The sequence below is a fragment of the Gobio gobio genome (genome assembly GCF_949357685.1).
Source record: "Gobio gobio genome assembly, chromosome: 21".
NCBI classification, from domain to species: domain Eukaryota; kingdom Metazoa; phylum Chordata; class Actinopteri; order Cypriniformes; family Gobionidae; genus Gobio; species Gobio gobio.
In genome coordinates this window covers 10,105,374-10,131,658 of record NC_137117.1, presented here as the reverse complement: position 1 = coordinate 10,131,658, position 26,285 = coordinate 10,105,374, and the positions used below count along the sequence as shown (strand labels likewise).

The window sequence follows — 26,285 nt, the reverse complement described above, 5'->3', positions numbered from 1 at the left end:
ATCAACCGTTTAAAATGAACAACGCGTCAAAGAGGAACGCGCACTGATGTAAACAGACCGTTCATGAGCCGAGCACATGGCGGAAGGCGTGAAGACACACTGAAGTGCACATTCACTTTCAGACAGCAGAGGGCGCTGATGGAACAGCAGAAATACAGCCGTTTCCCCAGTAACCACAATCCGTGCTCGTCATCACATAACCTAATACTTAAAGACTTAAAGTCATTTTCAAACGTAATTTTTTTTTTTAAGTTTTAAATTACATGCCCTAGATGTTGTTTGAATATGTTCTGACTGTTGTTCAATCACACACTTTACAATATGGCTCCATTATTTAACATTAGTTCATTCATTAACAAACTGACAATGAAAAATACTTCTAAAGCATGTATTAATCTTAGTTAAATGTACATTTCAGCATTTAATAACACATTATTAAAATCAAAAGTTGTAACTGTATTATTTAATGGACCTGAGCTTACACTAACAGTTGCTTTTTTAAACTAACATTATCAAAGAAGAATAACTTCTGTAAAAATGTAGCTATTCGCTCTTTGTTAATGTTAATGCATTAACTGGCGAGACATTATTGTAAAGTGTTACCTATTGTTCTTTATAATTCTTTAGCACTTTAATCTGTTTCAAATATTTGTTTACTTTATACATTTTTGTGTATTGCTTTATTGTATTTAAATGTTTGGTTCTTTTGTTATAAGAAAGTTTCTAAACCTGTTATATTATGACAACACTTTTTTTGCAACTTTTTTTAAAATATCGTGATAATACCGTATACCGTGATAAAAGCTTCAGCAATTAATCGCAACATGAAAATTTGATACCGGCACATGCCTAATTAATATATAGGCTAATGAATATATAGGCTAATATATCATCTTTCGTCTGAAAGATGAATGTCATACACGCCTAGGGTGAGTAAATTATGGGCTAATTTTCATTTTTGGGTGAACTATCCCTTTAAGATGCATATGAAAATGAGCAACAGCTGCAGTATGAAAGCACTTTTAAATGATGAGATGTTGGCTGTTCCAGATCCGTTTGCATTGAAGAGGAACGTGGCTCGCAGTCTGAACAGTCAGATGGTGTTTGAGTACATCCAGGAGCGTTTCCGCATGGCCTACAAGTACTTTGCCTGTCCTCAGAGCAGGAACGGAGTGAACGCCAGCCGCGGCTTACTGAGGAAGAAATCCAGAGTGCGCTCGCACGGACACAACGACAGCCTGGAGCGGAAGGACGTGGAGAGGAGCGGCGAGGAGGACAGCAGTGATGATGAGGAAGAGAGGGATGTTGAGGAAGAGGAGAGCCTGAGAGCAGGGTTCACTGAGCTCCTGGTGAGCGATGGTGGGATGGAGGTTTCCCGGGAACTCCCCACAGCGGTGTCTCCTTCCGTCCTGAACGGCCTGCTGATGGACAGTGATGATGATGATGAGGAGGAGGAGGAGGATAAAGCTCAAGAGAGGGAGGAACAGGACAGTATCGCTCCAGAAGACATGCACTACATCTTCGACAGGATGATCTTCACGGGAGGAAAGGTAATTGCACGGGATACAGTAGAGCTTGAACGATTAATCGTTAAAGTATCGTGATCGCGATTCAAACACCCATGCGATTTTATTCCAGGGTTCGTACAATGTGCTTCAAGTACTTGAATTGGACTTTTTGAAATGCAAGTCCTGGAAAACCCTTGGAAATGGCCATATTTATAAAAAGTGCTTGAATTATTTAAAGACAATAATTTAATAAACTTAGTAAATATACAGTATGAAGCAGTTTCACAAACAATCTTTTCAACCACATATCATTATTTATTTGTTACAAACATTTAAATAACGGGATACATGGGAGGGACGATTAGGGAAGAGATCCAGTCAGAACTTATCTGCCCTACAAAGGCAAAAGGCAGTAACTCAAAAATTAGTTGTTGATATTTTTGGGATATTTCAAGACCTCCTTTGTCATGTGGATCTTGAGTCAATTCTGTTGTTTTATCGAGAAAATTATGGGTTGTCTCAACAGTAACTTCCAAAAGCCCAGGAGAAACTAAGGCAGAACATTTACATTTACATTTATGCATTTGGCAGACGCTTTTATCCAAAGCGACTTACATTGCATTCAAGGTACACATTTTACATTTGGTCAATTCTTGCTTTCCCTGGGAATCGAACCCATGACCTTGGCGTTGCTAGCGCCATGCTCAACTGTTTGAGCTACAGGAAAGTATAGAACACTGTAACACCAGTTCCTAGTAGCCTATAGCATAAATTGGCTAGTCATCTATCCAATGAATAGGCTACCAAACTGCTCCATATAAAAAAAGCAATTTTAAATCATCCAAAATAAATGCCATGGTCTCTAGATTTTATACAGGTGTTACTATAATGATTTTGTAAACGGTGAACAGCAACCAAATATTGATAATGTGGAAGTTACTGCCTTTTACCTTGGTGTGACTTCTCACTTTTTGCAGACAATACAAAGGCAGAGGACAGTAAAATAGGGGTCAAAAGTCAAGTTTGAGCTCAAGATTTTTTTTTTTATGTAGATCATTTTCATTACTAAAACATCTAATTGACAGATTTCCAGTGTCCTGCCTATAATTAATTTGGCTGGACTACTAAAAATCTTTAAAGTCATTCTTCTCAGTTCCACACTCTAGCGAGTTAAGGTATTTTGCCTTTGTAGGGCAGTGATGTCCTGTGTAACAGATGCGCACATTTGAGTTGTAACACGCGGATCTAACGGCGGGAAAACACGGCGCTGTTGAGCTTCTACAGGCTCACGCAACAGCGCTTCAGAACAGCTCAATCAAGGAATAGCGCACATTTATGACAGGTAATTGTTTATGAACTAATGCTGAGGAATAATGACAATGTTTACTTTACAATGTTTATATAGTAATATGGTTTAGATGGTTGTAACAAGGCATATTTGATCTCCCTCATCTGAACTTGAAAGAGCAATAGTAAGGCGCAGACATTTCAAAATAAGAGTCCTGGTGTATTTCCAGCTTGTTTATAATTAAAAGTCACGCATTATATATGCGTTTTTGGTTACAGCCACTGCTCATTCCCATTTAATTCATAGTCAGGAGGAAAGACTAAGAACAGTATTTGACAAATATTATGCAATAAAGTATCAGGGTTATAATAGTTCACTAAAACCATTAAAAAAACATTAATTACTTGAAATTAATGTTAACTGAAATTAAAACAATAAACTTAAACTTATTTGAAGCTTTAGCTTAACCTGATATACTAACTAAAGCAGAAATACATTATAAAAACTATATAGAGGTTTTTAAAAAACCTCTCTTTTGTGTATTCTTGCGCTTGAACCAAATCTGTAGCACTCCTCTCAGAATCTGAAGCCTATGCGGTGGTTGGTCCCAGTATAGCTCATAAACCCCACCTCTCCATGTATTACAATGGACGCGGGACGAACTAAACAATTCAATTACACTTCAAATAATTGTTTACTAAAGATGGTTTGTCATTTTAGGCAGTTTTTATCACGAAGATTTCATTTCAAGTGTTCGTTTTTAAATAAGTTTAGTTTTAGTGAGTTTTTTGATACTATAAAAACGGGGGGTGTGACGTCATGATTGACAGCTGAGATTGACGGCTTCTCTGAGTGAAGTTGTCACTGAGGCACTAACAGACTTTTTTCGGGATTTTTGGGAGGAGATTGGAGCTTTAGCTTTAATTTCTACATTTTCATAACTGTTTATTTCACACCAACATAATGCATTGTTCTGCATCTGTGAGAGTGTGGGCAACTTTTGATAATCGCGCCTCTACTTCCTACTCTCGTCGTCCATATTTTTTTTATCAAAAACACAATTTTGTCAATGGCAGTTTTGATATGTATTCAAGTAACAGTCGGTTATGCAATGCTGAAATGCTCAATGAATACATTACAATTGAACTAAACTCATTAGATTTTAGTCAATTAAAACTAGACTAAAACTAAAAACAATTCAGATGACTAAAATGACTAAAACGAAATCATTTTTTTTACATTTATTTGAAATGGAAATCTTTTCTTAGAAAACTTTATAAACGTCTTAGTCGCATTTGATACATTTCATGCATTCATGCTGAATAAAAGTATTAATTTATTTTATAGATACTGTACTAACCCCCAAACATTTGAACAGTAGTGTACATAAGAGGCCTAAAGGCAACTTTGATGCTGTGACCCAGAAATGAAGTGTCTTGTGGTGTTTTTTCTGTCCAGCCGCCAACGGTCGTATGCAGCATCTGCAAGCGAGACGGCCACCTTAAAGACGATTGCCCTGAAGACTTCAAGAAGATCGAGCTGAATCCTCTGCCGCCCATGACCGAGCACTTCAGAGAAATCCTGGACGGACTCTGCATGCTGTGTTACCGTGAGCGCCATACTTTACCATCATCTGTGTTTCATATCCAACGCACCAGCAGCTCGGGTGCATTTATGCTGAGGTTCAAACGTGATGTTTTTGTGTTCGTAGGTGAGCTGTCACCGTCTCTCGTAGAGCAGCAGAAGCGTGAGCAGATTCTGGCCAGTCTGGAGCACTTCATTAGAAAAGAGTACAACGGTGCGAATGCATATTCATATGAAAGCATACCAGGGTTTTCACAATTTTTTATTTTATCTACTTTATTAACTGAAATAAAGTGGAAATGGACCCTTTTCACGTTTCAAGGATTTTCATAAGCAGAAGTTGTCATAATTGGGTAAACTTCTGTAGTGGAGCCTAATTCAAATATTTCCTCTAGTCTAGTAGCAAAATAATAATTACATTTATTGTGTTTTCACAACTTTTCAAAAGAACAAAATATTAGAGAAATTACGGCACTCAGAAGAGATCTCAAGTAAGTGTTAACTAGTTTTTCTTTTTCAAATCTCTTGTGTTCCCCCTGAGAAACTTTGCTTTGCTTTGCAAAGATAAAAAACAGCTCAGTACATTAACAATGGAGTGGTTAGAGTTTTATTTTGAACTTGAGCTTAAAGGGTTAGTTCACCCAAAAAGGAAAATTCTGTCATTAATGACCCTCATGTCGTTCGACACCCGTGAGACCTTTGTTAATCTTCGGAACACAAATGAAGATATTTTTTCTGAAATCCGATGGCTCAGAAAAGCCTCCATTGGCACAATGGCACGGTTCACTCTCAAGACCCATAAAAGGCACTAAAGACGTTGTTAAAAAGTCCATCTCACTACAGTGGTTCTACAATAACTTTATGAAGCGACGAGAATAGTTTTTGTGCGCAAAAAACAAACAAAATAACGACTTTATTCAACAAGTTTTTGTCTTCCGTCTGGGCCTCAGACGTGAACTCACGAAGCACCACGACACATGCGTGAGAATATGACGTAGCCCCGGCGTTCGGGCATCCAGGAAATGCACACACTTGCCCCATTTTGACCACTACGCCAAGACCTAAAGCACGATCAATGTAGAATTCAACAGCTTAGATATGGAGCGTCTTCCTCTGCTTGCAAGCAAAGCTCCTCGCTTGCAAGTTATTGATCCGGGAAGTTCAAATTTGTGAATATATTGCCAACTTTACTGAACTCATTAACTAAGCACTGACTGTATTTCTTTATATTTGAGCCCAAGTTCAAAATAAATCTCTAACCACTCCATTGTTAATGTACTGAGCTGTTTGAAACGGCCAGCGGGACATTATCTTTGCGAGGAAACGCAAAATAATTTTTTCCACTACCACGTCCCTTTAGTGGCTCCGTAGCATTAAATTTTTTGACATAACTAGATATTACAACAGAGTTTAAAAAATGGGGTCTGAAAAGCTAATAATTAAATCATAACAATATAAAATAAAAATAAATGGAAACAATCAAGATAAACTCTTACTGAATATATATTGTTTACCTGCATGTAATGTGAGCATTAATCAACATCAGAGAACCATAAACGTCTAAATATTAAGGGTACAATATGTAGATTTTTGCATTAAAATATCCAAAAACCACAAGAACAATATTGGTTGAACTATATTTAGCGGTAGTTGGTGTACTTACCTAAGAAAGTACTGAGTAATATGAGTAAACTACATGGCTTAGGTTTAGGTTCAGAGTTAGTACCTAGTTATTACTCAGTTATTGTAGTACATAAGGACATAGTATGTACGGGCGGAACAGGACTGTAAAATAAAGTGCTACCACAATGTTATATATTTTGTTGACTTGTGTACTTATATTATCCCAATGTTTCCAACAATTTTTAAATCCAGAGAAATCTGCAATTTTAACCAGTGTTACGCCCCGTGTCATTGCATCGCCTTTCAATGACATCATATCCCCCTACTCGCAGCTGTCTGTAGAAACCATGGAGAGAGAGTGCACTTCTTGAAAAATGTGGAAGTAGTTGTTGTAGTCTAGCAACTTTTGACTAGGGATGCCAACAGTGTGTGTGAAAAATCTTAATTTCACGGTTTTTATGATTATTGACAGATTGGATAATTGTAAAATTCCTACTTTTTGATGAAAATGTATCTTTATTCTGTTTGTCTGTTCAGATAAGGCCCAGCTCTGTCTGTTTGGTTCTTCTAAGAACGGCTTTGGCTTTCGTGACAGTGACCTGGACATCTGTATGACACTGGAGGGTCATGACACCGCTGAGGTATAAATTCTGTTAACCTTCAAAAGAGGGACATTTATAGGAGATGGGAAGTTTTTTCAATCTTGATTGTTTTGGGCTCTACTATAACAGGTTTTCATGCTTGAATGTTCAAAAACACATTATTTTTCACATATTTGACATTAGCCCTATTCGGACGGTAAGTTTTTCTTGTGGGGTCACAAGGTATTTTCATCATTGACAGGGGCTGGTCTGTGAAAATCACTGAGAAAAACACTGACATTCTGGATTCGGACAGCGATAAAATCACTGACTAGCCCCTGTCAATGATGAAAATACCTTATGACCCCACAAGGAACAATTACCGTCCGAATAGGGCTTATGATTGAATCTGGAAATAAAGTCCTTAGATGCCATGTCTGTAGATTATAGCATTGATTTAATCTCAAACGGATTCATTAAAAGAAGTTATAACTCCACCACCTACGTGACATCGTTAACCAACGTGGTTGAATGACAAATTTGCGACAATACGGTTTCGGGAAACAGTCGCGAGTAGTTAGTTGATTTCTTCAACGATGCATTGTGCTATGGTAGTCAAGCAGCGAGTGACGTTGTTGTACGGGAAATGACTTATTGGGCGTTGGACCAGTGCTGTGATTGGTCAAGCTCTTCGAGCGTGTTTTGGAACTGTGCTGCCCCTTACACTACTAACTAACTAAGTAATTGTTTTTATTTATTTAAATGCGTAATAATGTGACGTGTTGGAATATTGCGACTTTGCCTTTCTCATGCTAAAGCAGCAACATTACACACTAAAGAAAGATGAACATGTAAAAAAGCACAATAGATCCTCTTTAAATATCTGAGTGATTAGGCCAATATTGGAATCATTACAAGTTTCAGAAGTTCTTCCCTTTATATTGTGCTTTGTTTTGATGCCTGATTTCACTGTTAAAATGGCACTTTTTGTTTAAAAGCACTCAAAAAGGGACCAGTTTGTATTATTGTACTTCAATAACTACAGTCTCTTTCTCTTGTCCTTCTTGCAGAAACTGAACTGTAAGGAGATCATCGAGGGTTTAGCCAAGGTGCTGAAGAAACACACAGGTGCGAGACTGATTTATTTTTTAAAACTCAGTATGTCAATATAAATCTAGTCCGTATGAGTTGATTATTCAGCGCTGACTGATTAATTTGTTTGTGTGGTTCAGGTCTAAGGAATATCTTGCCTATCACAACTGCTAAAGTGCCTATAGTGAAGTTTGAACACAGGCAGAGCGGACTGGAGGGAGACATCAGCCTCTACAACACACTGGTGAGACTCTTTTATTTTATATTATATTATATAGGGGTGTAAATCGGATGGTTCAACACGATGCAATACAATATCAATTCTCATAGCCAGTGATACGATATTTTCCGATACCTCAAAAAGTTCTGCAATACGATAACGATATGATTCGATTCAGGAGTATATCGATCAATTCGATTATCAGTAATGAGTTGTACAGGCCCTGAAAATGATATAAACCTAATTTCTAATTTAGGTATTTATGAAGCTGATAACATAGACTTATCTGACACATCCAACAAATTATTTGACTTGAATAATTTTAATAATTTTAAATTTATCAGACCCAACAAGTATGACATTGAGAGAGAAATTGACCCAGAAATCTATCTTTATAATGAACCAAATTGTCAGTATTACACAGAAGAACAATTTAATAGTAAAATCAATATGAAGCAATCTTTATCTGTGATACACTTCAATAGTAGAAGTCTATGGAAAAATGTTGCTAAAATTAAAGACTATTTAAATAGTTTTCCAAAGTTTAGTATAGTAGCGGTTTCTGAAACATGGCTAGATAAGGATAAGGTATTAGATGTAGAGCTAGATGGATATGAATTGTTTGTAATAAATAGGGAAGACAAAAAAGGAGGTGGAGTTGCTATTTATGTGGATTCAAATTTACAATGCAATCTAGTGAATGACATGTCAACAACAATTGATAAGGTCTTAGAATGTGTGACTGTTGAAGTTAAAATTGAAAAACGGAAAAATGTAACTGTTAGTTGTACATAGGCAAGGCAAGGCAAGGCAAGTTTATTTGTATAGCACATTTCATACACAGTGGCAATTCAAAGTGCTTTACACAGAAATTAAATAAAAATATTACAGTTATAATAGGAATTAAAAGAAATAAAAAATAAAGAAAACATTGAAAGATAAAAATAAAGAGTATAATTAAAAATAAAAATAAGAACAGGGTTAAATTTAAGCATATAAATTAAAATGCAAGCAGTTCGGACATATAGGACTCCTGGTTCACCACTTGAAACCTTCAATGAATTTATATCAGATTTGTATCAAAGGCAAAGTGGAAACAGGACCTATATTGTCTGTGGGGACTTTAATGTTGACCTGCTTAATCCGGGAGAACATAAAGGGACCACAGATTTTATTAACACCTTCTATAATATTACATTATTTCCAGTAATAGTAAAACCAAGTAGGATAACAGCATCATCAGCAACATTAATAGATAATATTTTCAATAATGGCTCTTAATAACTGACATTAGTGACCATCTACCTGTTTTTGCAGTTTTCCAAAATGTATTTAAAGTAAATTCTAGGCCAACATATGAGTCCAGAATTGTGAGACACAGAACACCAGAAGCAATAGAAATATTTAAAGAGGAACTGAGCAGGCAAAATTGGGATGAGGTCAATAGTTATGAAAACCCAAATGAGGCTTATGGTATTTTTCTGGAAAAAATATTAAAGATCTATGATAAATGCTGTCCACTTAAAGTAATTAAAGTTAATCATAAAATACAGAAACCTTGGTTTACTAAAGGCATTATAAAAGCATGTAAGAAGAAAAATATATTGTATAGAAAATTTTTGAAATTTAGAACAATAGATGATGAAAATAAATATAAAGAATATAAGAATAAATTGGTAAACATAATTAGAAGCAACTTGAAGCAACACAGAGTCACAGCGGGCAGCGCTCCAAGTTTATTGAGCATTTTCTTTTAACAGTTAAAAATCTCAGTGTTAAGAACGATTCATAGCACTCTATTCTTCTTATTAGGCAAACCATAGACCTTTATCTACTGAAGCACAAAAAATAAATAAGACTCAATTCAGTGGCCTATCTGTGCACAGTTTGAAATGAGTGCGCGCTGCTTCAAGCAAATGATAAACTTTCGCGAAGATTCAGCGCTGGGCCAATCAGGACACTGACAGTTCCATCGGCTGTCCCGAGCGTATTTCACAAACTCTGAAAGGTAGTTTGAACGAGAATGCACGCGCTGGCGATAATGCATAGACTTACATTGTGTGAACATGTGTAGAGTGTTAAAACAAATGTGCCTCTTAAATATATAAATAGCCTATAGGTATCGTTTTTTAACGCATTGCATCGATGCATCGTATCGTTAGACTTTAGATCGATGCATCAATCTAAATCGATGTATTGTTACACCTCTATTTAGTGCTGAGCGGTATGACAAAACATTTATATCACGGTATTTTTCTAAATTATACCGGTTTTGCAGTATATTACAGTATTTTTTTCCCTATGCATGACCGGGTGTTAACCACATTTTCTACTGATTGAGAGAGGAAATACTGCAGTAGATTGACTAGAATGCCCTATTTTACTCTCATGATGAGTAAATATTGTAGAAAAATTCCACGCTACAGTTAATACAGGTTCGCAAAGCCCCACAAAATGATGCTGTGGGGAGACAACCAATAAAACAGACTACAGACACATTAATATTAAAATATGACCATGGAGAGAAAAAAAACTGAGTTGAGGGCACTTTAAGCATTTTAAAAATCTATCCTTATATAACAACAAAACGAGGGAGAAACGCGGAAGAACATTTAAACGGTCTAAGGATATTTTCAATACATTTAAGAGCACTACAGTCTCTGAACAAACGACACGCGTCAGTTTAACACAGAAAGAATAAAGGCATAGTTACTTTCTTTGCCCGTTCATCTTTGAATTGTCAGTCTACATCAGGGGTTCTCAACCCTGGTCCTCGAGGGCCACTGTCCTGCAGAGTTTAGCTCCAACCTTTATCAAACTTACCTGCCTGTTGCTTTATTGGCTGCGTCCGAAAACCTAGACAGCTGACTCGTTGCCTCGCTGCCTTATCACACAATGGCTTGTAAGGCAGCATTTGTGCATGAAGGCACCTCACGAAACTGATTTCGGACAGACTTCTTAGGCAGTGTAACCGTTAAATGATCTACAGCAAAATAGAGAGAGCTTTAGTGAGAACTAAACAAATATTTAATTGCTACATTAGTAATTTCTCGCAAGAATTAACATTAGAAGTAGAAAATGTTGGTAAAAAAAACTTACATTTACACACAAACTCGGCAAAACGCAACTTTCGGACGGCATCTTTTTTCCCCATCTCAACTGTCACAGAATGGATTGTGGATTGTGGGATTTCAAAGGCAGCGAAGGACACATAAATGCTGCCTTCGTAAATCGATCAGATAAAGGTATCTCTGGAGACAGGAAGTGAAGCTAACATTAGATTCGGACGTGCCTTGATGCCTTCCTGCCTTGAAATATGTCCTCCGAAGGCAGCATTTTGCAGGTTTCGGACGCAGCCCTAGTAATCCTGAGGATCTTAATTAGCTGGTTCAGGTGTGCTTGATTAGGGTTGAAGCTAAACTCTGCAGGACAGTGGCCCTCAAGGACCAGGGTTGAGAATGCCTGGTCTACATCATTGTCTTGGGTGTAGCAGAATAATTCATCATGTCATCGTGGTCATGATCAGACGTACCTGTATCAGTGCACATATGTTTCATTTTAAGAAGACGTGATTAAATATATGCGCATACACGCTGCTGGTTCGTGTTTAGAGCACTAGAGGATATACTCATTGCGGCGCTCCGCGCAGAAACCGCTCTCTTGCTTGTGCCGCATGTGGTTTGAATTCTCCGCTGTAATGCGATCTCAGGGGTGTCCTCACTACAGTGCAACAGTGAAACGTGACCCTTCTCAAACAGTGGCCCCGTTCCGAATGTTATTTAAGCAACATACACCGGTATTGCTGTATATTAAAAATTCATATCATAACAAAAATAAATACCGGTATTCTGTATGAACCGGTATACCGCCCAGCACTAGCCCTAATATTATATTATATTACATTACATTTATATTATTATCTGTTTTGTTTTTTTATTTCCTGTTTTGTGTGTCAGGCCCAACACAACACCCGGATGCTGGCCACGTACGCTGCTATAGACCCTCGTGTGCAGTATCTGGGCTACACTATGAAAGTATTTGCCAAGGTAAGACCAGATATCCCTGCTGTTGTCATCATAAATAGGAATCTAATTTGCAGAATGCAGATAAAAGCATCAAATATTCCCTAGATATTCGAACGATAAAATAATTGCAGCCTTGGTGAAAAGCAGAAAAGACTTCTTTCAAACACATTAACCATTACCATACTTTTAAACAGTCCTGAATAAGTCGAACCAAAGAGTGAAAGAAGCCGCCAAGTTATTAACTATACATTTAGTTTTATGACCTCAAATTAATTGTAGTCTCTCAGTTAATAAGAGTCATACGACTGTATATATTTAATAATAAAGTAGAATTAGCACATTTTTTTATTAAATGTAGTCTATCACTGCTCTCTTCATTAAATGTCATTGCATCGGAAAATACTGTAAAAATGTATAAATGTGTGTGTTTGGCAGCGCTGTGACATTGGCGATGCCTCCAGAGGGAGTCTCTCCTCCTATGCTTACATCCTCATGGTGCTGTATTTCCTACAACAGAGACAACCACCAGTCATCCCTGTGTTACAAGAGGTAACCTTAGCACCATTAGCAATACTGGCACTACAGGGCTCCAGACTAACATTTGACAGCAGTGGCACTGATGCCACTCAGTTCTACCGAAGGTGGCGCCAGCACCTGACCCGCGCTATGGTTTTTACATCAAAAACTGTCATAATTTAGAAATAAAAAGCATTTTTCTATACTGATATTAGCCCCTGGCTTCAATGCTCTGTTTCAAGGGGCGTGTCTGCTGTGAGACTTCAGTGAAAACACCCACTTTTGTGATTGGCTGACATCTTTGCATTTGAAATGAGTATTAGATGTATTAGATTATGTGGCAGACTGGGAATGGTTTAGCAAAATCTGCACGCACTGCCAGAGAGAGAGAGACCAGAGAGGACCAGAGAGAAGCAGAGCTGGATAAAGATAGCTGAGAAAGTTTTATTGTACCGAGTTGTTGAGGCCGCGGGTTTATTTTGTTTGTATCTGAGAGTTCTGAATAAACACGAGTCCCAGTCAAGCGACCGTCATCTTCCTCCTTTGTAACATGTAGAACCCCTCTAAACCTCTAAAGTTTTTTTACCATCACAGCCGTCAAGATGAACAAATCGTCAAAGTGATGACTATAGCATTATTTTATGATCTTTTCCCATCACATGAAAAGCTGCAGTGATGAGCATTCTTGTTGCTTGATCGCGTGAATGCAGTGATCTCATCGTTGCAACACGTTTTCTCTCACAAAATGCTTTCACCACAACAGCGAACACAAGATCGACATGAATACAGTAAGAGCTTCGTGCAGCATAACAGCGTCATTCATTATAACGGCAGTTTGGGCAAGTGTGCAGATACACTCGCGACGTGTGATTGACAGCTACGAACATTATAAAGAGAGTCTTCTTTGATCGCTCTCTAGTTTAATCATTCAATCACGGATTTGTTTCATGCTACTAACAGAAACGATGTGAAGTTGATCGTTTAGTCACTGGTTTGATTCACTGATGCATTACGCTTAGGGCATCAAGATAGCCAGCGGCGGGGCTGACAGTATTAAACGATTTCGAAAGAAAGTCTGCGTGAACTTGAATGATTAGCTACACATCAGAAATCACTGATCACAGATTAGGCATTAATAAACACTGTTACTCACTGTTTGTGGCAGTGCTGTCGAATCCATATGGTAAAAGTCTGTTTGTAAAGCCTGTGCTGACATCGCGACTGATAAACTCCATTTTCTCCTAATTTTCTGGGCGGGCAAACAGAGGAACAGGAGGTAACCTTTCCTGTTATGACGACACAACAGGGAAGATTCCAGATCGGCTCGTCTCAGCCTTTATCAAAGGCAGAGAAAGACAGCCAGAACTCGGTTTACACCCATCAAAATTTCTAGCCACTTGGAGACCATATACAGGCTAGGGGAACTCATGTTAATGTTAAAAAAACTCATAAAATGAAAATTTCATTCCATGGGACCATTTAAATGTACCATTGTTCTTCTATAGTATCACATGGAACTGACCAACAGCTTTAGTGATTATAAAAGGAGCGCTCTTTACTTTCTTTCTGTATCATTCAATCAAGAAAAGTTTTTGTTTTTCATGAGACTGTTCCTACTTTATTCCATATATTAAGCCGGTGTTAACACTGTGCGATTTTGGCCACGATTTGGCCGTCTGAGACAAATTTTAGGACTAATCCTAAAAGATTCCTCTGATCTTAGGCTAAAATCTGAAGGCTTTAATCGTTAGTTTGACATGTTCATCGGCAGCTGATTAATGACCGCTGCGATAAAATTTTAACGCTGAAGATTTGACGCACGATCCTGTGAACTCTCCTACGACGATCGTCAAATTATCTTCGTTTTTCAAGACAAACTATGACCAAAATGAGCTCTAGAGATTTCTCTGTAGCCACCATTTCAATCCCACAATGCAGCTCAGTCACCGAACGCGTCATTGATTAATGATGTAAAACTTTTTTCTTGCGTGCGTCAGTTTTTAATTGACATTAATGACAGCTTAGATCTTACAGTGTGACATGGTTTACAGCTCGGATCATGTTCCTACAGTCTGACAAGGAACAATCGTAAATGACTATTATAAATCGTATGCACAGTATGCCCCCGGCTTTAGGGAGTGGAAATGGTCAATAAGTGCTTGAAAAAAGTGTTTGTTTCCAACAAAGTTTTAGTTTTTCTTTAAACGTTTAGTTTTACAAATTATCACATTAAAAATAACACTAAATATGAATAATATTTAGAGCTTTGAAGTGCTGGAAAAAGTGTGAAGCCCTTGAAATGTGCTTGAATTTCACTCTCAAAAGTTGTATGAATAATGTAATGAATAATGTAAAAACATTTTAACCATTTCTGCCACAATACCATGGTTACAGTTAGCATTGCTACATTAAATCCATGGTGAATGTTGGTGATTTGTGTATTGCAAAGCCTTCTATAACTTGTTTGTTCTCGGCACAATGCTTCTCCCGGTTTCCACATCAGCGTTGTTTGATCCGATATGGTTTATAAGACTGAATTCTGCGCTGAATTTAAACGCTTTCTCACTGGATCTCCCAGCACTGTGTAGTAACGGTGTCACCTGATCGAGTTCGGCCCGTAAGTAAACCTGTTCTGAACTCACGCTGCCCTGTCTAATAATAAACGGTAAATAATAAAGCTGATAAACTGTTTACACAGTGTAGTGTTTCACTTTCGTTTAGTTTGATGTTTCTCATATACAACATAAAAGGCAGCTCTTATTAGTTGGGCAACGTGGAAGTGTCACAATATTTCGTCGCACTTGCAGGAAAAAAGGTTGCAAAATGTGACCAATAGGTCGCAGTCTGGAGTCCTGTACTATTACAATAATAATACACTAAAACAGTGTCCAAAAATCCCTAATAACATGATTTTTTTTGTTAGTGAATAAAAGATTGTGTTTCTAAGAAATCTCTGTAGCTGTAAGAGCCAGCTTCTGTTTCTTCTGCAGATATTTGATGGGAACACTGTTCCTCAGAGGATGGTGGACGGCTGGAACGCTTTCTTCTTCAATGACCTTGATGAGCTGGTGAGCAGGATAGGTTTGAGATTGTTTCTGATAATACATGTTTGTTTGTGTCTCAAGGAGGTTTCATTCTGCCTTTTTGATTCTACCCATTTATGGTGCTTTTCCACTGCGTGGGACGACTCGGTTTGGCTCAGTTTGCTTTTCCACTGCAGTTAGTATTGCTTCAAAGTGGGTGGGATTGTAGACTGATCGTTATAGTTGCGTCGCCTCTACTTCTCAGAATTAGAGCCAGACAACTGTAAGACAAAGAAGTTTGTTTCAAAGGAGGCTGATGACAACAAAACAAAATACTGCTGAAAACAAGAGAGTCTGGGAACTCGTACAACAAAGAGTAAACGGCATGACTTGATTTGCTCGAAGGCCCGCGAGGGTAAGAGAATCTTGCATTTAGCAATGTGTTCAGGGTCTCAATCGCTATATCACTGTCACAAAAGCTCTCTGACCGATCAGTGATCTGCAGTGTTTACACGTCACATTTTAGTATTGGTATGGCGTGCTTGGAACCTCAACCAAGGTGGTGCTATCTAAGCGAACCCTACCGAGCCGTTACTATGCAGTGGAAAAGCGCAATTAGTATTTATTCAATTGGATGGCGTGTAAACAAATTATGCAGCCCGATGTATTTCCAAGTCCACTCAAACGCATTAACTAATGTGTGTGTGTGTTTTGCGTGTCCAGCGGCGGCGTCTCCCGGAGCTCCATCAGAATAAGGAGTCCGTCGGGGAGCTGTGGCTCGGCCTGCTGCGCTTCTACACAGAAGAGTTTGATTTTAAAGAGCACGTCATCTCCATCCGCCAGCGCAAGCGCCTCACCACCTTTGAGAAACAGTGGACGTCCAAATGCATCGCAATCGAAGGTTTGAAACACATTGTCACGCAATGACTTAAAGCGTTTGCTCTCACTCTGTTCTGAAATACAAAAGCATTATAATAACATAATTTATTTTGCTTCTTTATCCATTCCTGTTATCCATTGTGGATGGATATATAGATGGATGGAGGGATGGGTGGATATATAGATAGATGGAGGGATGGATAGATATATAGATGGAGGAAGGGATGGATATATAGATAGAGAGATGAATAGATAGATGGACGGATGGATGGATATATAGATGGCGAGATGGATAGATAGATGGATGGAGGTTTGGATGGATGGACGGACAGACGGATGGATGGATATATAGATGGATGGTGGATGGATATATAGATTGAGGGATGGATGGATATAAAGATGGAGGGATGGATATATATATATGGATGGAGGTTTGGATGGATGGATATATAGATGGAGGTAGGGCTGGGCGATATGGAGCAAAAAATATATCTCGATATATTTTGCTATATCTCGATATACGATATATATCTCGATATCTTTACAGGAAAAATAACCCCCCAAAAACTACTGCAAAAACAAATATGCCAAATACCACAAAGTCTTTTTTTTATTGAAGTGCAAAGAGGTAGGCAGTTAATGTAGGAACAAAGTAGGGATGCAACAATACAGTAAGTCCACAGTTCAATACATACCTCGGTTTTTTTTCCACGGTTTTCGGTTCGGTTCGGTTCTGATGGCTAGTCGCATCAGATTTTTGCTATTCTATTCTTAGCCGAACAGCAAGAGCTTAAGGAGGAAAAAATACTTTTTTTTTATTGCAATACTCTTTCTTTATTTTACTTAAAAGACTTGAAAAACCTTACTTAAGCTTAAAACTTTACTTTAAAAAAACCCTTGTAAACATTCCTAGTGTACTGTATAATATAAAATAAATATATATTTATTAAGATTTACACTGGCAGCTCAGAGCTGTACAGCAGCATTTAAGTATGAAATTGAATGAATAAATGTAAAAATAAAACACTACATAGACTTCCCTATAAAATATACATTGATTCTTATTAAAGCTACTGTATTAGTTTTTCAGTCAAGAGCCGTGAGTGATTTTCTCTTTGTCTTTTGTTATTTTATTAACCACTAAAGGAATAGTTCACTCAAAAATGAAAATTCTGTCATTGATTACTCACGCTCAAGTTGTTTTAAACCTGAATAAAGTTCTTTCTTCTGTTGGACATAACATATATTTTGAAGAATATTGGAAACCTGACAGTTGCTGGTCCCCATTGTAGGAAATAATAATATGAATGTCAATCGCTACTATCAGCTGTCTGTGTTCAACAGAAGAAATTATTACAGGTTTGGAACAACATTAGAGTGAGTAAATAATGACATCATTTTAGAGTGAACTGTCCCTTTAAGGACAAGCGGCAGCGTGTTCACTATAGGCTGCCCTGCTGTCAATTTAAGACTTTCACGCATCTAATATACAAACACACGCCGATTTTACTTTCACTTTAGACATTACCGACTGTGTTTATGTTAACCTTGTGTGTATTTGACAGTATTAGCGCAGTAAGATTTAGTCCAGTAATCACTTGTTTGACAGGCTTTTAGTGCGCGCGCTCGGTGCCCTACGAGCAAGGCTTTAAAAAACGCATGCAAATAATGAATTTTCATTCAAAACTAAAACAACTCAAATCAAGGGCATAGTAAGTAACCTTCTCCAGCAAGCAAGCCGCTCTCTCTCCGTAGTGTACAGTCGCGGGAGTTCTTGTCTCGCAAAGTAATGCTGCCTAGGTAAACTGTATCTTGGATCAAGTGTTTGAGAACCAACTGTCAGCATTCATGGCAGTAGACATCTGTCTGCTGTTCGTCCGACGCCTTAACCGAAGTATCTCCATATAATGGAGCCAGTTGTTTTTAAGACGAGTTCTGTAGCCTCCGAGCTGGTTGCGGACGCCGCCATGACAACACGCGAGGGGAGGGGGAACAAAAGCAAGGAGGCGGGGGGCGAGCGAGCGGGCGCGAGCACAGCACAGAGAAGGCAAACAAGCAAAGTGGCGGAATCAGAATTAAATATAAACAATATATCGATATATACGATATGTCAAAATCCATATCGTGTTTAAAAAATATCTCGATATATTTTAAATATCGAGATATCGCCCACCCCTGGATGGAGGGATGGATAGATGGATGGAGGTTTGGATGGATGGGCAGACAGATGGATAGACGGACGGACGGATGGATGGATATATAGATGGATGGGTGGATGGATATATAGATTGAGGGATGGATAGATGGATGGAGGTTTGGATGGATGGACGGATATATAGATGGAGGGATGGATAGATAGATGGATGGAAGTTTGGATGGATGGATATATAGATGGTTGGGTGGATATAGATGGAGGGATTGATAGATAGATGGATGGAGGTTTGGATGGATGGACAGATGGATGGATATTGAGATTGAGATTCAAGTTTATTGTCATTACACATGTACAAGTACAGTGCAACGAAATGAAGTTTGGAGCAAGCCTCCGAGCCGCAGCTATTTAAAGCGCCGCCACACGCTCTCCGGAAATAAAGAAATGCAGATTGCTAAGCATACATGCAAACATTACATACATAGTACACACTGTACACGTGGTCACGTGATGGGATTTTTTGTTGGGAATAGTAAGGGAGATAGGAAGGAGGAAAGGGGAGGCAGACGGTTGGATGGGGGCAGGGATGGGGTGAGGTGTGTGTGATGCGAGTAAGAGTCTTGAAGCTTCCTGTGTTGTGTGAGAATGTTAGCCATAACTTAAGATGTTTTCAAAGTTCAGTTCTGTGGCTTGTCCTTGAAAGGAGATATGGCCGTGCACAGGGAACGAAAGCAAGATAGCAGGACCCAGCTGTCAAGCTGACCTCCCAACCGAGAGATAGGGACAGGCTGGACGTTGGAATGAGGGAAAATATCTTAATCCATTTAGCTGATCTTCGGTAATTTTCCAGACCATAATCAATCAATCCGTTCTGATCCTCAGCGTCAGTGGCGAGCGTCCGGTTCATGAATGGACCTGGACATTTCATCCAATTTCACGGTCAGACCAGACATACTGCGTAGCAGTTCACTAGCCTGACCCCCGATGGAGCCCACTCTTCCCTGCGTCTCCGCAGTCCGGGCTGAGATGTTATGATACAGCTCCTCAATCAATGTCATTCTTTGATCTAATACCTTCAGTCGGTCACACACATCCACGAAGCACTCTTTAATTTCCACAGACAGCGGCTGGGTGAATTTACTGGCAGCTGTCTTACCAATTTTACGATAGGTCAGGGCAATCCCAAGGCCGAGAAATAGGAACCCCACTATCATAATGCCAATTATGAATATATCCTCAATATCCTCCACGGACTGGACTTCCAGGCACAGGCCTTGCCAGTTGTTCCAGGCGTCCCGCGTGTAGCCCGCGGGGAAGGTCCCGTCCGGGCAGGGGGGTTCTCCCGGAGCACCTTTCCTCAGTGAGAAAATCTTGTCAATCGCGCTAAGAGACCAGTTAATTAATTCCATTTCAGTATTTTCAGGAGTCCAGCAAGCAGGGAGTCAAGAAAAAAAGACAAAAAGATCAGCGCCAAAGCAGAGCGGGGAGCAGATAGAAGGCACGTCTGCTCTGTATGAGATCAGGAAGTGGAAGATATAGATATATATAGATGGAGGGACGGATAGATGGATGGATGGGTGGACGGATGGAGGTTTGGATGGATGGATGGATGGACGGACAGATGGATATATAGATGGAGGGATGGATAGATTAATGGATGGAGGTTTGGATGGATGGGTGGACGGATGGAGGTTTGGATGGATGGACAGACAGACAGATGGATGGATGGATGGATATATAGATGGATGGGTGGATGGATATATAAATGGAGTGATGGATGGAGAGATGGATGGATGGGCAGACGGATGGAGGTTTGGATGGATGGGTGGATGGATATATAGATTGAGGGATGGATGGATATAAAGATGGAGGGATGGATATATAGATGGATGGAGGTTTGGATGGATGGAGGGATGGATAGATAGATGGATGGAGGTTTGGATGGATGGGCAGACGGATGGATAGACGGACGGACGGATGGATGGATATATAGATGGATGGGTGGATGGATATATAGATTGAGGGATGGATAGATGGATGGAGGTTTGGATGGATGGACGGATATATAGATGGAGGGGTGGATAGATAGATGGATGGAAGTTTGGATGGATGGATATATAGATGGTTGGGTGGATATAGATGGAGGGATTGATAGATAGATGGATGGAGGTTTGGATGGATGGACAGATGGATGGATATATAGATGGAGGGACGGATAGATGGATGCATGGGCGGACGGATGGAGGGATGGATGGATGGATGGACGGACGGACGGACAGATGGATATATAGATGGAGGGATGGATAGATTAATGGATGGAGGTTTGGATGGATGGGTGGACGGATGGATGGAGGTTTGGATGGATGGACAGACAGATGGATGGATGGATGGATGGATATATAGATGGATGGGTGGATGGATGGATATATAGATTAAGGGATGGATAGATGGATGGAGGTTTGGATGGATGGACGGATATATAAATGGAGGGATGGATAGATTAATGGATGGAGGTTTGGATGGATGGACGGACGGACAGATGGGTGGATGGATATATAGATGGATGGGTGGATGGATATATAGATTGAGGGATGGGTGGATGGATCTATAGATGGAGGGATGGATAGATAGATGGATGGATATATAGATGGATGGATGGATGGATGGTTTAATGTCATATGTTCTGTTTTTACATAACTCTTTACTCTTGACAGATCCCTTTGACTTGAATCACAATCTCGGAGCTGGTGTCTCTCGCAAAAGTAAGAGAAACTCTCCTGCCCACAGCCTTCAGCTGTTTTTCTGCTCTGAAGTGCAGTTCTGCTAAACATGCGGTTGAGTGTGTCCAACTCGTTCTCTCTGCCCTCTCCACGCAGTGACGAACTTCATCATGAAGGCCTTCATCAACGGCAGGAAGCTGTTCGGCACCCCGTTTTACCCTCAGCCTGGGACAGAGCCTGTGAGTCCCGTTAGAACTGCTCTGGAGTCTATTAACCTTCAGTTCATATCTCTCATTCTGTACACTCTCTTCATCTCTCTTTCAGGATTACTTCTTTGACTCAAAGGTGCTGACAGACGGCGAATTGGCTCCGAATGACCGCTGCTGTCGCATCTGTGGGAAGATCGGCCACTATATGAAGGACTGCCCAAAGAGGCGCAGGTGCACAGCTGTTCACGTTTACTTTTTAAAGCACTAATGCACACGACGGAAAATGCTAAGCTGATCTTATTTTTTTTCAGAATGAAGAAAAAGGAGAACGAGCGAGAGGAGGAGATCAGGGAGGAGGACAGAGATCGAGAGCCCAGAGAAAGACGCTGTTTTCAGTGTGGAGATATGGGGCATGTGAGGAGAGACTGTCCCGACTACAAACACCTCCGTCAGAGAGTAGCGCCTGGACCAGGTACAGCTCAACTTCATTTATACATTTCTTTTGAAAATAATTTATTCTGTTTATTTAATTAATTCAGCCTCTCTAGTGCATTTCCCGGAAGCCCAAACAGTTGGAATATAACAAATATTCATAATAAGTAAATAAAAATATTAAAAAAATATTTGGTAAAAGTGGTAAGTGGTATTTGGTAAATATTAATTAATTTTATACTTATATTTAGTTTTTTAAAATGGTATTTTATAGTTAATTAGAAAATATATTTATTAAAATGTATATATATTTTTTTTTACAATATAATAAATCTAATTATTTTTAGTAATTTTCTCATATTTTGTTATATTAAATATGCTCTATCGGTTATTGTTTCTTTTATTTTTTGAAAATTACTAAATAGATTTACTCTTGTATACACTATACATTTCAATAATATATTAAATAAAAAAATATACTATATTATAGTAATATACTATATTATAGTAATATACTATATTACTATACTTTTTTACAGTGACATTTCATGTGAATTACACACATATAAACACCTAATTAGTACCCTAATTATATTATATATTTATATTAAATAATAAAAATATTTAAATTGTAAAATACATTTACAAGATACAATTGTAAATTTGCTTATTATTATTTATATTCTATTTAATTATTTAATAATAAAAACTGATAATACATATTATTTTATATTATACATATTTATAATTTTTTAAAAATTATTAGATAAATGGGTAAATATTAGTTTATTTTATAATTTGTTATAGTTATTCTGTCCATAGATAGGAAGTAGATATAAAATGTGCAATGCATTAGATTTATACTTTTATACGATATATATTACACAAATCTGTTTAATAAAAATAATACATTTAAAATAAAAATGAAATTTGATTAATAGGTAGATTTTTAAATGTTATTTTATTTTAAATGCAATGCATTTCATTTATTTATAATTAATCAATTAGTAATCAAATTATTTTTAATAATTACCTTTCACTCTTAATAATTAACTATTATAGTTTATGAACATGGATGGATGGATGGATGGATGGATGGATGGAGAGATAGATTGATGGATGGATGGATGGATGGATGGATGGAGAGATGGATTGATGGATGAGGGGTAGATGGATGGATGGATGGATGGATGGATGGATGGATGGAAAGATGGATGGATGGATGGATGGATGGATGGATGGAGAGAGAGATAGATGGATGGATGGATGGAAAGATGGATGGATGGATGGATGGATGGATGGATGGATGGATGGATGGATGGAGAGATGGATGGATGGATGGAAAGAGATGGATGGATGGAAAGAGATGGATGGATGGATGGATGGATGGATGGATGGATAGATAGATAGATTGATGGATGGATGGCTGGCTGGATGGATGGATGAATGGATAGAGAGAGATATTGTTTGGTGGATGGATGGATGGATGGAGAGATGCATGGCTGGATGGATGGATGGAGAGATAGATTGATGGGTGGAGAGAGATTGATGGATGGATGGATGGATGGATGGATGGATGGATGGATGGATGGATTGATGGATGGATGGAGAGAGATTGATGGATGGATGGATGGATGGAGAGATAGATAGATAGATAGATAGATAGATGGATGGATGGATGGATGGATGGATGGATGGATGGATGGATGGATGGATGGATGGATGGATGGATGGATGGATGGATGGATGGATGGATGGATGGATAGATAGATAGATAGATAGATAGATAGATAGATAGATAGATAGATAGATAGATAGATAGATAGATAGATAGATAGATAGATAGATAGATAGATAGATAGATAGATAGATAGATAGATAGATAGATAGATAGATAGATAGATAGATAGATGGATAGATAGATGGATGGCTGAATAGATGGAGAGGTGGATGGATAGACAGATCGAAAGACAGACGGATGGATGAATTAATTTTAATAATTACCTTTCACTCTTAATAATTAACCACTATAGTTTATGAACATTTAAATAAATATAAATAATTTATTTTAATTATGTATTCATTGAAACTGGATAAAATATAAATAATCTATTAATTAATTTATATTAATTTATAATAAATAATAAAAATATACTAATTTATTTGTATAAATAGACTAAAAAAAAGTATACACAGTATTTTTCTTATCATTGCTGGTTTTAATATGTCTTGACACGACCTGTGGCCAGTAGGGGGCAGCAGATAAAAGCTGTGATCACTCTGGTTTATTTCCAGTACCTCACATGGTCCGGGCCATGGCGAGCTCTCAGTCCATCCCCATTCCTCAAGGGGCTTCAGTCCAGGAGCGGGTGGGCCGGAACAGGCAGCCCTCGGAATGTGTAAGAAACAAAACCCTTCACTGTAGCAATACTCAATGTTTCTCAGCATTTCATTGTGTTCTCAAACCAGTCGAATTACAGTTAGACAGAGACCAATATTCTGAATGAAGACCAGGGGTCAGAGTTGACAGAGCTTACTGAAGCACTTATAGTCATCTGGATAATCAGTACAGATAACTTCAGCAACATCCAAACATGGTATTCTGTTCTTTACGCTAATTAGCTTATTAAAGACATTCTCTTTGACACACTTGTATACGTAGGAAACTCAGGTAAGGTTCACAGATGAGTCATGCATCTCTAATCTAGGGCGCTGTTGAACTCTCCTGCTCCTCAGGCATGGTCACATGCCTCTAATAATAATAATAAACTACTGCTGCAAGCACAATTAGATAAAGGAGTTAATGTGAGGGCTTCACTGGAACAGGACTGATATAAACTTTGCACATGATTCACAGTCATAGTTTGACATGTAGTGATCAACGGTGCTATAAACCCTGAGAAGAGTTGCACATGCTGAGTGTGCGCTAGTGGGTAGTGTGTGTAGTGTGGTGCTGAAAACTTTTTGAATTTGAAGATCAATGTAAATTGTACTTAATTTGTAAGTATGTATGTTCTGTTGCTTCCAAAGGGCAGTACTAAATGAAAAAAATATATATATATAAACAAAATAATTAGGATTAACTTAGAATTAGTTAATGAACAATTATTGGCCGATACCGATATTTGTGACTTGCCCCCTTTTTTGAAATTTTGTCATTAAAATAGATAGTGTTTTGATCACGTTTTAGTTCAGCAAAGTAATAATAAAAAAAAAAAAAACACGTTAATTTCTAATAGTGTTGTCAGGGGCATTTCTAGGATTTTCATTTTAGGGGGGCTCAGCCCCCAGTGAGGATATGAAAGAAAAAAAATTGGTAAGACTTTAGTTTAGGGTCCAATTCTCACGATTAACTAGTAGCTTATTAGTATGCATATTAGGATATTGGCTGTTTATTATACCTATAAAGCAAATATTAATGCCTCATTCTGCATGACCATATTGTACATCCCTTAATCATACAATGTAGGCAGGTTTATAATCACTGAGATAGCAAATGTGCGGTCAGGGGGGTTTGGTTTGGGGGGCATGGCCCCTCGAGAAAATTTAGATTCCTATGATCTACATATGTGCATTTTAAAATGTTCTGAACGCCAAAAAATTAGATAACAATAGCTTGAAAACCCCCTAAAAAGCTGAAGCCCCCCTAAAAAGGGCCTAGTGACACCCATGAGTGTTGTCACTATACTGGAATTTCTAACTTCGATACGATACCTAAAAAAGTATCGATATTCGATACCACGGGGGAAAAAAACGCTGCATATACTGTCAAATAGATATTTTTAATATAATTTCTTTTTTTGTCCGTCTATTGAAAGTCTAGGCAATTAAACATTTTCTTCTGAAAAGATCACTTTATTTGATAAAGCTTTTTCTCAAAAATAAACGTTGATCAATTACCATTACAATTATCTCACAAATATCTAGCTATTTTCCTATCCTAATAAAAGGCAAAAACGCCAATACTAAATCTTTAGAATGTAACATTGTTAGCAGTTGAATTTTAAAACAATTTATCAAAACAAGTTAAATATGGTCGGAAAAATCTGTAGGAAAGTCTGGAAAAGTATGGAATTTTGAAATGAAAATTGTGTAGGAACCCTGGATACTGTAGAAAAGGAGAATCGTATCGTTTCAGATCGATACATATCGAAATATCCATATTTTTGACAACACTAATTTCTAGTGAACATAGACTTGATCCATTTAACATTCGACATGCCAACATAAATACATAAATACAACAGAGCAAATATACATATGAGGTAGGTTTAACAGTTTCCAGGTACAGAAATAAAGTAAGCAAATGTTAAATAACACTGCATATTCTTCACTGTATAAGTTCAATTACATATATTATTACATCAGTTTGTTACTTCAGCCTTTTTAATGCTATAGCCGATTGGTCGTAAATTGATCAAAAATCGGTCGAT

General features: G+C 38.1%; 1 protein-coding gene across 1 annotated transcript in view; it reads left to right on the top strand.

The window, feature by feature from the left end:
• The window catches only part of tut4 (terminal uridylyl transferase 4), a 62,711-nt gene that overhangs the window by 31,146 nt on the left and 5,280 nt on the right, over positions 1-26,285 (top strand). The window contains exons 13-27 of the mRNA XM_079802819.1: positions 1,051-1,550; positions 4,255-4,405; positions 4,508-4,594; positions 6,541-6,644; positions 7,655-7,712; positions 7,817-7,920; positions 11,853-11,942; positions 12,357-12,470; positions 15,428-15,505; positions 16,184-16,361; positions 21,206-21,253; positions 21,368-21,450; positions 21,536-21,651; positions 21,732-21,892; positions 24,148-24,251. Of these exons, the coding sequence (XP_079658945.1) occupies positions 1,051-1,550; positions 4,255-4,405; positions 4,508-4,594; positions 6,541-6,644; positions 7,655-7,712; positions 7,817-7,920; positions 11,853-11,942; positions 12,357-12,470; positions 15,428-15,505; positions 16,184-16,361; positions 21,206-21,253; positions 21,368-21,450; positions 21,536-21,651; positions 21,732-21,892; positions 24,148-24,251 (1,976 nt within the window). The remainder of the gene's footprint in view (positions 1-1,050; positions 1,551-4,254; positions 4,406-4,507; positions 4,595-6,540; positions 6,645-7,654; positions 7,713-7,816; positions 7,921-11,852; positions 11,943-12,356; positions 12,471-15,427; positions 15,506-16,183; positions 16,362-21,205; positions 21,254-21,367; positions 21,451-21,535; positions 21,652-21,731; positions 21,893-24,147; positions 24,252-26,285) is intronic.